Source organism: Bidens hawaiensis, unplaced genomic scaffold, assembly GCF_021521415.1.
Source record: "Bidens hawaiensis isolate Kalapana, Puna unplaced genomic scaffold, B.hawaiensis_p1.1 tig00002338_1, whole genome shotgun sequence".
NCBI lineage: Eukaryota > Viridiplantae > Streptophyta > Magnoliopsida > Asterales > Asteraceae > Bidens > Bidens hawaiensis.
The window spans coordinates 2,475,922-2,488,287 of record NW_027491126.1 but is presented as its reverse complement, the minus strand read 5'-3'; the positions used below and the strand labels follow the sequence as shown (position 1 = coordinate 2,488,287).

The 12,366-nt window shown below is 32.8% G+C and overlaps 2 protein-coding genes across 2 annotated transcripts; both read left to right on the top strand.

Moving 5' to 3' along the window:
• Nucleotides 1-8,764: 8,764 nt before the first annotated feature.
• LOC143618701 (F-box/kelch-repeat protein At3g23880-like) lies at nt 8,765-9,319 on the top strand. The gene has a single exon (XM_077090806.1). It carries the CDS (start codon nt 8,765-8,767, stop codon nt 9,317-9,319), a length of 555 nt encoding a protein of 184 aa, XP_076946921.1.
• A 1,310-nt stretch (nt 9,320-10,629) lies between these two features.
• Nucleotides 10,630-11,778, top strand: LOC143618700 (F-box protein At3g07870-like). The gene has a single exon (XM_077090805.1). The coding sequence runs from the start codon at nt 10,630-10,632 to the stop codon at nt 11,776-11,778; it is 1,149 nt and encodes a 382-aa protein (XP_076946920.1).
• The last annotated feature ends 588 nt before the right edge of the window (nt 11,779-12,366 follow it).

Genomic DNA, 12,366 nt, shown 5'->3' with positions numbered 1-12,366 from the left:
CTTAGCTAGTCTACGGAGGATTATCAATCTTGTTTAGGTTATTGTTTATATCGTATTGCATTGCATACATTCACTTATATATCTAAAGGGCTTTTAAATACATAAATGTAAACTTTTTGACAATGTTTTCATCTGGAAAACGCATTCATAATAAGCAAAGTTTTCAACTTCATATATAGGTTTTTAATGTACATTTTAATCATGAAGACATAAATAAGTTTTAAACTATATTTTATTTATGAAAACATGAACAAGTCTAAAGTACGTTTTAGATCATGAAAACATAAGGTTTTGATAAGCGTTTTAACCATTAATGCATATATTTTCGAACTCATTACTTATCTTATGCATTTTAAACATTGAAACGAAACATTTTCTAAGCTACGGGTTTAATCATGCATTTAAAACATGTGAACTCACCAACATTCTGTTGACTTTTAAGTATGTTTTTCAGGTTATTAAAATCAGGAAGAAATTCGTGGGCATATACAAGCATTGCATCGCATGCAGTATCACCACGTTATCAATAGCTGTGATTATTCATGAACGTCGTGCGCCCGCGATTCCGCTTTGGCGATGTGTGACATATAGTGAGTTCAACATCATCACTGTTCAAAAGATATTTTAAATCCATCTGGACAGGGAGACCTGATTTTGTAGCAGCCTGCAACAGGCAGTCGGCTTAATACACGTCAGGGATGTCATTGAATCTGAGTCTCCAACGACACCCTGTTGGCATTCCAGGCACGCGCAGGGAAACGTCTTCGAAAACCGCCTTTATGTTTTCCATCATCTGAAGACCAGAACCTACATTGGTTGAACACAATACCTCATATTGGTGTGAGATCAAGTAGAGATTCCGCGCACCAAGACAGATGTTATTTAGAGACTCTTTCAGTTTTTGATATGTTTCTAAACGAAGGTCAGCGTTGGTCTCTTCCTTGAAATACGGTGCGTGTGACTTGGTTGCACTTTTGACTATGATAAGTCGAGTCAGGCTTTGATACTCTCCGATCAATTGGCGCATACCCACGCTGGTGTCATACATCTAGTCGCTCTCTCTATCCCTAGGCACATGTATAATCGCCACCAAGGGGTGGTCACTGGTATCATAAGGTGGCTTGATCGGTGAATCAACAACACTAACACTCAGTCCCTCCGCGTCCCCCAAAAAATGCCAAAATTCTGATTTGGGATTTCCGAAAGGGTCACCTCCCTCCTTGCCAGATAAGTTGCTAGGCTCTGACGTAACTCTGCAAGAAAACACAAGCAGATTAGCAATAACATCACTCAAGAATCGAAGCACATCATATAACCTAATTGGTAACTGATTTTACCAATTACTTAAATTATACTTGATACAATCAAAAACTTCTGGCCAAGTCTATTAGGAAACAATACTAATATATCATTAACACAACACGAGTCATAAATGAAATATATGTATGTTTCAATTCAATATATACCAAACATTTTTTTTCTAATAATTGTTTTTTGTTTTGTGTTTTATGATATATGAATTTGGGCTATTAATTTTTTGTTGCGGGCTAAAGACTATAATTGGGCTTGAGGATTGCTAAAGACTATATCCGGATAAAAGACTATGGTCTCGTATATATAGGTCGAAGTGTAGATAAAAATATAGATCAAAGATCATTCACTTTATCACAAACAAAACGGAGATTCACATGGTTTAAAATAAGATAATATAAAATACAACAAAACGGAGTTTAAAGTTTAATATAGAAAGTTAGAAACAATAAACCGATATTATATACCTCCGGAGCTATAGAAGTTGACGCCATTGACGCCGAAAAAGATGCCGATGTTTTTGTGATACAAGTAGAAAAATCCGCCGCTCCTATATACCTATCCTAATTCTCCTTTCACTACGTGTGATTAGTATACTAATCTTATGGTTAATACTCAATACTAATCACGCAGTGTTAATCTCTCTTCATTTTCATTCTCAATAGCTATGTTACAATACTCTTCAACATATCGATTTCATAGCGCCGGCGGCCGTTGATCTTTAACCATACATTCATCATCAACAAATCGGGTATTAATCGATCATCATCGAGGTGTCATTGTCAACAATCTAATTATAATAATTTTCTTGTGATACCTAACTTTGGTTTACAGATTCGGTTTCACACAATCAACAATATCGATCATTGTCGAGGTATCATTGTCAACAATCTTCCATCTTCTTATACATTTAAATCATTAATCAAAACTTACCGTAATTTTAGCCTCTTTTGATTAACTGGATTTGATCATGGTTGTATTTCAAGTTTGATTTTACGTTTTTTGATTATTGTAAATCGAAACTTGTTGCCCGCTTAACTGGATTTGATCACGGCGCAGCTTGTTGCCCGCTTACATGCCATTTCAATGTAAATCGTTTGGTTGCTTTTAATGAAATATGAAGTAAATATTATTGTTGATTTGTTTGATACGAGATTTGAAAGCTTTTGTTAACATTATTATTATTATTATTATTATTATTATTATTATTATTATTATTATTATTTTACAAAATTTAATTGGAGCTTTTGAAAGCTTTTGTTAATAATACCTTTTTTTTGTTGTATGAAGATGACGATTTAAATTTTCTATGATAATGCCCCCCTATTGCTTTGTTTTATCGTGGTTCTGTTAGGATGTGTTCAAATAGGATTTTTTTTAATGGTAACTTAAACATTTTAAGATTTATGTGCTAATATTACATCAAAGTCCATTTCAAATAAAGGTTTGACTTTGGAATTCGAAATTTTATCAAGATGTATTGAATTCTAGATCCGGCCGGAAAACAAAAGGTTACGTCATAATTTTGAATTTGTTAATGCATGTAGATTTTGAAAGTTATGAAGTTTAAGGTTTTAATTGATTGTAACTTGGCTGCTATGTGTATTATTTGAAATTGTTTGTCAAAACATCTTTCTATGATTGTTATTAACTATGTTTTTATAATTTCTGTTTGCATGACCTATTAAAATTACTAGCATAAATAATGAATATCGATAATAGTGATTGCGCTAAGATTATTTCAAAATTCATTCAAGGCCAAATGACTAATTAGTTATGTTTTGGACATAAACATTTTTATTTTTTGATTTAAAATTGTCAACATTATTCATCCTTATTTTTTTTAAATTCAATTACGCCAGTGGTGGTGCTTTATAGTTTATACCTTATAATGCATAGGAGAGGAAGAAGGATGATCGAGAAATTGAAAGCCTCACAGACTTTGGTTACGAATTCTAGCAAGGTATGTTATGCATCATGTGTAAAATAATAAACCATTTTTAAAACGACCCGTTTGGAGCCCAACTCGACATGAGCCGGAAGTATTTTGGTCAGGCCCATTCGGACCCCAACCTTTTTTGCAATGAGTATTAATTAGCAAAAATTTTATTCACTTTCGGTAGGGTTCTATTCTCTCTAAATTGTGATCATATTTTTGAATTAATATTCGTCGTTTCTAATGCTGGAAAGGAAAATGAGTGTTGTTTTGTTTACTTCTTGATGTTTTCATTGCTGAAAAGGAAAATAACTTACTTTGCATCATGTGTAAAATGAGTTCTTTAAGAAAAAAAATTATTGATTTGTGATTCTTTATATAATATTTGTGGCCAATATAAATCTGGGTCTGCAAAGCATATCAGATTCTTGGTTTCAATTTGTTGGTCCCGTTTTTTGTTTCTTTGAAAGTTATATTAACATTTTCTCTTTTCGTATCTACAAATAATACACATATAAGAAAGCTTTTTCAAAAAGGGAAAATGAAGCACTCAGGTCAGGTATATAGAGGTCCAATTTTCACTTTGAAATCGCAAGTTTTGTTCCAGCTTTCCTTTTGTATTGGCAAGTTTTTCCTCAGGATTAAAACATGCTTTATCAATTTAGTTGGTCTTTTAATAGGTAATGGCAACATCCACTTAACACACCATAATAGATTAACAGTATCTTTAAATTGGTCTTTATATGGAGAGTAGGCATGAAACCAATCGACCGTTCAGTGAACTATTTGTGAACTGTTCGGCCTGAAAGTTCGTTTACTTAATAAACGAACAAACATGAACAAAAAACTCATGTTCATTTCATTAAACAAACGAAGATGAAAACTTTTTTCGTTTGTTCATTTATGTTCGTAAACGTTCGTTTATATTCGTTCATTTATGTCCTTTTATTTATGTTCGCTTACATATTAATAAAATAGCAATTAAATATTGTCTGGATGAGTCATCTACTTAAAGGTTTTGATATTTTACTGGGCATGATTGATTGATATTTGTTCGTTTGTGTTCATTTAAATGTGTTCGTTTATGTTGTTAGAGAATATTGTAGAAGAATATATTATTAGAGTTTTAGTATAATAGTGTTACCATAATTAAGAGATTGTATTTGATTATGTTTCTTTGTATTTATCTAATTGTACACCTATATATAATTTATCAATAATACATTACACCTTACGGAGTTTTCATTATTCTACATGGTTCAAAGCCTTAAGGTTCTGGCCTAAATCTTTCTCTTCTACTCGTTCTCGTCCTACCCCGGGGACGTTTGTACATATATATATATATATAATTGGCTTCGGCCGCCGGTGTAAATTACGATTAACCGCCGCCATAGACTAAGGGTCTACGGTCTATCTTTGGTCTCCGCTTTTTATCTAACACTGACACACCTACCGACAAAAGTAAAAACCACTGCTTCCTCATGCGCCGCCAACTATCCGGTTCTATGTTTCGGTTCCGAGCGTAACACATGTGTTACTACGTTTTAAATCTGGAGAAGCACTTTTGATTTTGAATTATTTGTTTTTTATTATCTTTTTTTCCTTTTGATATATTTGTTTTACCTTCTCGACACTTATTTTTTTTTTCCTTTTTATTTAGTTTTTGTTTTGTTTTTTCTTTTTTTCTTTTTCTTTCTTCTCTGAAACATAAAAAAAAACTTATAGTTTTTATTATTTAATTTATTTAGTTATTATTCTTTTTTCTATCCTTCGGGAGTTGTTTTCTTATTTTACTTTTCATTTTTTTTCCTTTTAGCTTAGTTTTTTTTCGTAAAAAAAATATATTTTTATATATTATTAGATTTTATTTATTCGGTTTTATTCTTCGGAATATATAATTTTTTTTCTTTGCCGTCAAGTCGTTGCTTCGGCCATGCTTAGCCGCCTGACCACGGTCATGCCACCAGTGATCTTCTTAGATCCTATAACCGATCGAGTTCCTGCTCTACGTGACAGCCGATCATGTATCTACAGAAGCTTCACGCTCCAGTCTGAGCGTCCGATTTCCTACCGCTCTGACTGCGGGGGAATGTTAGAGAATATTGTAGAAGAATATATTATTAGAGTTTTAGTATAATAGTGTTACCATAATTAAGAGATTGTATTTGATTATGTTTCTTTGTATTTATCTAATTGTACACCTATATATAATTTATCAATAATACATTACACCTGACGGGGTTTTCATTATTCTACATATGTTTGTTTGTGTTCATCAACAAACTTGACTTCTCGGGTAGTTTGACTTTTGTGGTATATTTGACCAATAAAATTCAATGGTCTAAAGGCTCATGCTAGATGTGATAATCAGACGCACATAATATTATTGTGCATTTGGATCGATTATAAATAAGGAATTGGGTTATATGCTCATTAGATTTTTTTTTTGTATTATTATATGATTTAACTTATTGATGATCCAAAGTTGGAAGATCAAGCAAATAATGGGCTGGAAACTTCAGAAGAGGAATACATTGCAGACAAACCTAATACTACCATACTGACTGCTTTGTCAGGTAATGCTTTTTTCCATAGGTAGATAATTTACTCATACCCATACTTATATGCACATGAATGGTCGTATGAAATATGAAATTGGTATCGAGACACTTCTTCACCAGTTTTCATAAATCTAACTTTAAATATAAGCTTAATAGCTAAAATAAAATATGCATTTTCATTCAAAAGCATATTCTTAACTTAGTGATTTTGTTTCACATTAGTATGTGTGTGTATACATCGTTTTCAAGGCTGGAGTGACTTTTGTGTTTATCTCTCTTTTTTTTCAAAAACTTGCTCATTTAGGTTTGTCATTTGAGTAGCATTTATTATTTTTTTTAGTGTATATACCTTTTGTTTTTTAAGAGGATAGTACATAGCCTGTTAATGGGTACATGTTCTATGCTGATCTTTGTATGTATTTGCCATACATGTTCAATTATGGCTGGTGATTTATATTTCCAATAATTTACATGGGTTATTCCTTCTTTAAATTAGTGCTTCATCTATCTAATTTCGAATTGGTATTCATCTTCTTCCATAATTTAAATGTTTTACCACTCCTTTTCAAATATTTTACACCTGGTTCAAAATTTACATTTTTGTATTTCTTCAAATTTAGGGTATTTGTTAAATATTGCTTAGTTGGTAATCATTGACGTTTGAATGACATTGAACCTGCCGAATGTTGATGGAGTTTAATGGAACTGGTTCAAGTAGGTCACTTTGTATCTAAGTGAAACAATCATGTAAGTTTCCTTATTGTTAAAGATTTTTTATTTGTCATTATAGTTTTATATTTTATAGTTTTATATTAGTTAACCCGAACATGAACCATTAATTGATTTGGCTAATTGTAATTCGAAACCGTAGTAAAGGCTTTCCAGGAAGTCGAGTAAGTATGCTGTGAAGAATATATGATGTGTGTTCGTCATACTTGCAATGTTTTAATGGGATGACCGGCTGATGAATTATGTTAATTTATTGGGATGCATGGAAACCCTACTTCTGATAATTTTTTTTGGAATATATATAGTTGCTGAATTATGTTTATCTCTTAAAGTAATATGCATAAGAAATTACTTGAAAGTTCGAAGTTTTTAATAAAAGCTATTTTGAAAAACCTTGAAATAAGATTTCAAACTTTTTAATACCATCTAACTATCTATATAATTGTCTACTATAAAATCCTACGTGTCACTCTCAGGCTGTTCCCCCCATTTTCTAAAGTCATCAGATTGCTTGATTTTTAAATGGAGATTTCTCATGTATTTGACCAATATTTGCGGGTATGAGTCTCACCAAACCCGGATAGCCTTTAAATGGGTTATAACATCTTATTTATTTGTGAAACTTTTTCATAATCAAACAATAATTTTTGCGGGTCATGGGTCTCACTAAACCCGGATTTCCTTTAAACGGGTTATAACATCTCATTTATTTGTAAAATAACACCTTAATCATCAAAGAATAATTTTAACGGGTTATGGGTCTTACCAAACCCTAATAGCCCTCAAATGGATTATAAGATCTCATTTATTGGTAAACACTTTCATCATTAAACCTTAATTCAATTTCTCCTTTACATGTTCTATGTTGCTCGGTTATCATCTCTACCGCCGATTAACTTTCGATCTACCCACCATCGACAACTACATCAACGCCCCCTTTTTCATTAGACAAATATTTGTGTTCATGTTTACTCATTTAAAAAAATCAAGATGCTCGTCTTAGTTTATGTGTATTCGTTAAAAAATACAAAAAACCTGCACATCTTAATTGAAAAACCCAAACACTAAAAAATATAATAACAAACTAATATATATATATATATATATATATATATTTAATTAAAACAAAACTACGTTAAAGAATAAAATAAATCATCATAAAATAACGGACGATTAAAAACAAAAACTTGAATAAACCCCCGTAACACGGGAGGATCAAACTAGTTGTTTATATATGCCCGTGTAACACACGGGTTGATAAAATTATTTTTAAAACATATTAATAAATATAATCTATGAAATTTTAAAAATCAAATAAATATTAACCAAGTAACTTAAATATGACACAAAAGATGAAAAAATATTTAAAAAATTTAGTACATATCATATTTGTATACTTACATTTTATTACATTCGTAATTTACAAACATATAGTATCCTAGATTGCATAAACAATGATAAGAACATGCTAATTAAAGAAAATCTCCCTTTTCGGGTGCAATATACTTGAATGTGAGAACACACTCGCATCACGTTATGAACCGCTTACCTCATCTCCATATGAGTACGACATGCATTTCCTTAAATCCTCTTGTTGTCACATTCGCACTCATGAATTATGATCGAAAGCCCGTTCTCTGTAAAGAACCATGCCACATTGACTAAAACCCAACCGTCTTCACTGTAAAGCTCTAGCATTACACCCCATGTATCATAACGTACATATATTAAACTTCCCTCTTTGCATCGGAGGTAATCTGTCTCTTGATTGCTGCCTCTCAAGGCAACAAATTACACATTCCCCCTCTGCAACAGAGCTAATCGAAAATACCTGTCGTTGTGCCGGATGTAAAATTCCTTTAAATGACACATATATTGATATATATCAGTGACAATATTGGGTGCGAATTTCTGAGATGACAAAAAGCACCACAAAGTTTGGCAGTTTGGGTTCAGTCTAAAGGGGTCGATAAATTTTGGGTCAAACCATAAACACGTTTAGCTCAGGAGTCCTTTTCGTGTATGTAAAAACTTTAACCATATAAGTTTTTTTTTACCAAGTTGTCATGTTTAAAACGTAACCGCTGAACATTAATAAAAGTGATATATTAATTCTTAGAACATTAAAGTATTAGTATGGAAAAAGTTAAATAATTTTTTTTTCAAATAAAATGGTTCATGTTCGGGTTAACGAATTACAATTAGCCAAATCAATTAATGGAACATTATGAAGTCGAGATCACATCAAATGATCCTTCTCCATTGGTCATTGATCCGTGGGTCTCTCGTTATTATAGATAATAACGTACCGGCTCATCCCATTGTCAGAATTCGTTTCCCTGTAAAACGACAATACGTGCATAAAGTTACCAGCATAGTTGGAACATTCAACGGCATTGCGCTTTTGGCTCTTTATGATGACTCCTTACATTGTCAGCTAGTCCTATACAATCCCTTAACGCGTGCATCAAAGATACTTGTGGTGATGGACCCGCCTTCCAACGATCACAAGGTTCCCTATGTGTTTGGATTTGGTTATGGTGAGACCACACATGACTTAAAGATTGTTAGACGAAATACGGAATTTGATGTCTTTGATGTTAAAACTAGTTCGTGGAGCACGCCGCAACAATACATGATCCAATGGGATTTTTACTTCAAGGATGTGGTGGGTGTATTTGTAAATGGTTTTTTGTATTGGGCAACTTCGAAAAGTTTTTCGTCAATCTTGGCCCTCAATGTTAAGGAGATGGTATTTTCACAGATAAAATTGCCTGATTGACTCGAATACCTAGCGCATCTGCCTGATGGAATGTGTCTTTTGGGATCCAAAGGCGGGTGTCTCTATGTGATTGATAGCATTGACATAGGCAAATTTGATGTGTGGTTGATGAAAGAACAGTGCGATGAGAACTCATGGATGAAAGTACATTCATTTAAATTCGCTTTGGATTTGGGACCTGGCTCGTTTTCGATGGTCTTTCCTATTTGTATTTTGGGTAACGGAAAAATTCTTATGAGAGAGAAATCAAGACTACTTGTTATCTACGACGCATCAAAACATTCATATAAGATACTCAAGAGTTCGAAAACTCTTGGTGATTTGAAGTACATATCGGGCATGGAGTACGTGGAAAGCTTGATCTCACCTTCTGATATTTGTGTTATCTAACATCGTTAAATTTTTTAGAACATATTGATTATGTTTTTTTTCAGTTTCATGAGATTTGGATATGTTAACACACTTTTATTTTGTTAAAGGTTTTTGGTTAAAATAAAATGGTCTTTTTAATTCTACAATTCTATGAACTCTAAATGGTTTGATAATTACAAAGTTGTGTGTAGTGGAATACGTAAAGAAATCAAACCAACATAGTATATTAACAAACGTGGGTATGTTTATGTTCGTTTGTTTAACTTTAACCGAAAATGAACATGAACATATTGTGGAACAAATTTTTTGTTCATGTTCGTTTATTAACAAAATGTGCATTTCCGAGTTTATTCTTTTAAAACTTAAATGAACAGTTCACGAACGTAAATGAACATAACCTGAAAACATAAACGTACAGTTGGTCTAATTAACGAACAAACTTATGTATTTATTAAAACTAAGACCAACATAAACGGATGCTCATTAAAATAAATGAACGAACTAAACGTGTGTTCATGTTCACTCATTTATTTAAATAATAAAAATTGTTCATGTTTGTTCGTTTATTAGATAACCGAACTTCCTGACAAAAAATTTAATGAATGCCCGGCTCGTTTGTAGGCTTATATTTTGTGTTTGTATTTAATCTAAAACAAACCAAAAACCATGCACACCGACACCCTTATCCACATTAGAAATAGAGTAAAGTTCAATTATAATTATACAATATAAATAATTTGATATATATTATTTTTGAGATCAGATTTCAACAAACTTTTCAAACACTTACAACTTTTAAGTAGTTTCTTATGCAAATTAGTTTAAGATAAACATAATTTATCAAGTATGAATATTTCAAACAGATCCAAAGTAGGGTTTATAAACAAATTTCATCAGCCGGTCACTGCCATTAAAAACGTACATTGCATCTATGATCTATGGCCAACACACATCATATAGGAGACGACGTTCTTCGCAACATACTTGCTCGACTTCCGGGAAAGCCTTTACTACGTTTTCTATGCGTGTCAAAGCATTGGTATGGTCTGATTTCAGATCCTTATTTTATGAAGTCGAGATCACGTCAAATGATCCTTCTCCTTTTGCCAATCCCCGGGCCTCTCGTTGTCATAGATGACAACGCACTGGCCGAAAACGCTATGGCCCGAATTCCTTATCAGGTAAACCGGTGCACACATAAAATCTCCATTGTTGGAACATTCAATGGCATTGTGCTTTTGGCTCTTATTCATCGTAGCTTGTTACGTTGTGAGCTGGTCCTATTCAATCCATTAACTTGTGCATCAAAGATACTCGTGGTGATGAATCCGCGTTCCTCCTACTTTCACAAGTTCCCCTATGTGTTTGGATTTGGTTATGGTTATGGTGAGACCACACGTGACTTAAAGATTGTTACATTTCAAGCTATTAGCATTAATTTAGAGTACAAATATGATGTCTTTGATCTTAAAACTAGTTCACGGAGCACGCCACCGCAATGCATCGAATGGGATTATCACTTCTTGAGTGATGTGGGTGTGTTTGTAAATGGCTTTTTGTATTGGGCAACTTCGAAAAAATATTCGCCAATCTTGGCTCTCAATGTTAAGGAGATGATATTTTCAATGATGAAACTGCCTGATGGACTCGAACAACTATCGCCTCTACACCATGAACTTCCAAACATGTCGAGTCTATTGGGATCGACAAGCGGATGCCTTTGCATGATTAACATCATTAACAATACTAGATTTGATCTATGGTTGATGAAAGAACAGGGCAATGATAACTCATGGATGAAAGCACATTCATTCACATTCGCTTTGGACGCGAGATGTAGATGGTCTCAGCGTGTCTACCCTTTAAATATTTTGAGTAGCGGAAAAATTATTATGACGAATACATCAAGTCTACTTCGTATCTATGACACATCAAAACATTCATATAAGATACTCAGGAGTTTAACCAATCTTCGTGACTTTGCGTTTACAGCGTATATACCGTCCATGGAGTATGTGGAAAGCTTGATTTCACCTTCTGATGTGTGTTTTATCTACTCCTTGGATTTTAGATTAGCTACCAATTAATTCTCCAAATTTAGTACAAAGCAATAAATTGATTTTTGATTTGAGTGAGTTTGTTTATGCTTTCTTTTACTCAATTTATTAGAACACCCACACTTTAATTAGCTCTCTCTTGTTCTCAATCCCTACCATCCCAAAAAATAGTTGATATGGATCACTTTTCAAGAATTTTAGGTTGATATGGGTGGTCGTTTCTCATTGAACGAGTTAGAGAGAGTTGATTGAGACAACCCTTTACAATGAAACACGTAAAAATGAGAAAATACGAGACTGGAAACCTAGCGTTGGTACCAGCATAACACGCTATCGAACGTAATCTGGTAATACCAACTCAGATTGGAAATAGCACTAAGGTGTAGGCTAAATCTATTTATTTATTTATATGTAAATAAGAACTGTTAGTTAAACGTTAAGAAGTAACATGAATAAATGAGACTTTATTTTAGAGTTGAATAAAAGGTATGTAATACACAACTTGAATATTTAAGTTGTATTGAACAAGTACGGAAGTACCACATCGTGTGTGAATTAAAAAGGATAATACAATTTCAAATCACAAGTGGAGGAATAATGAAATGCCATACACTGATA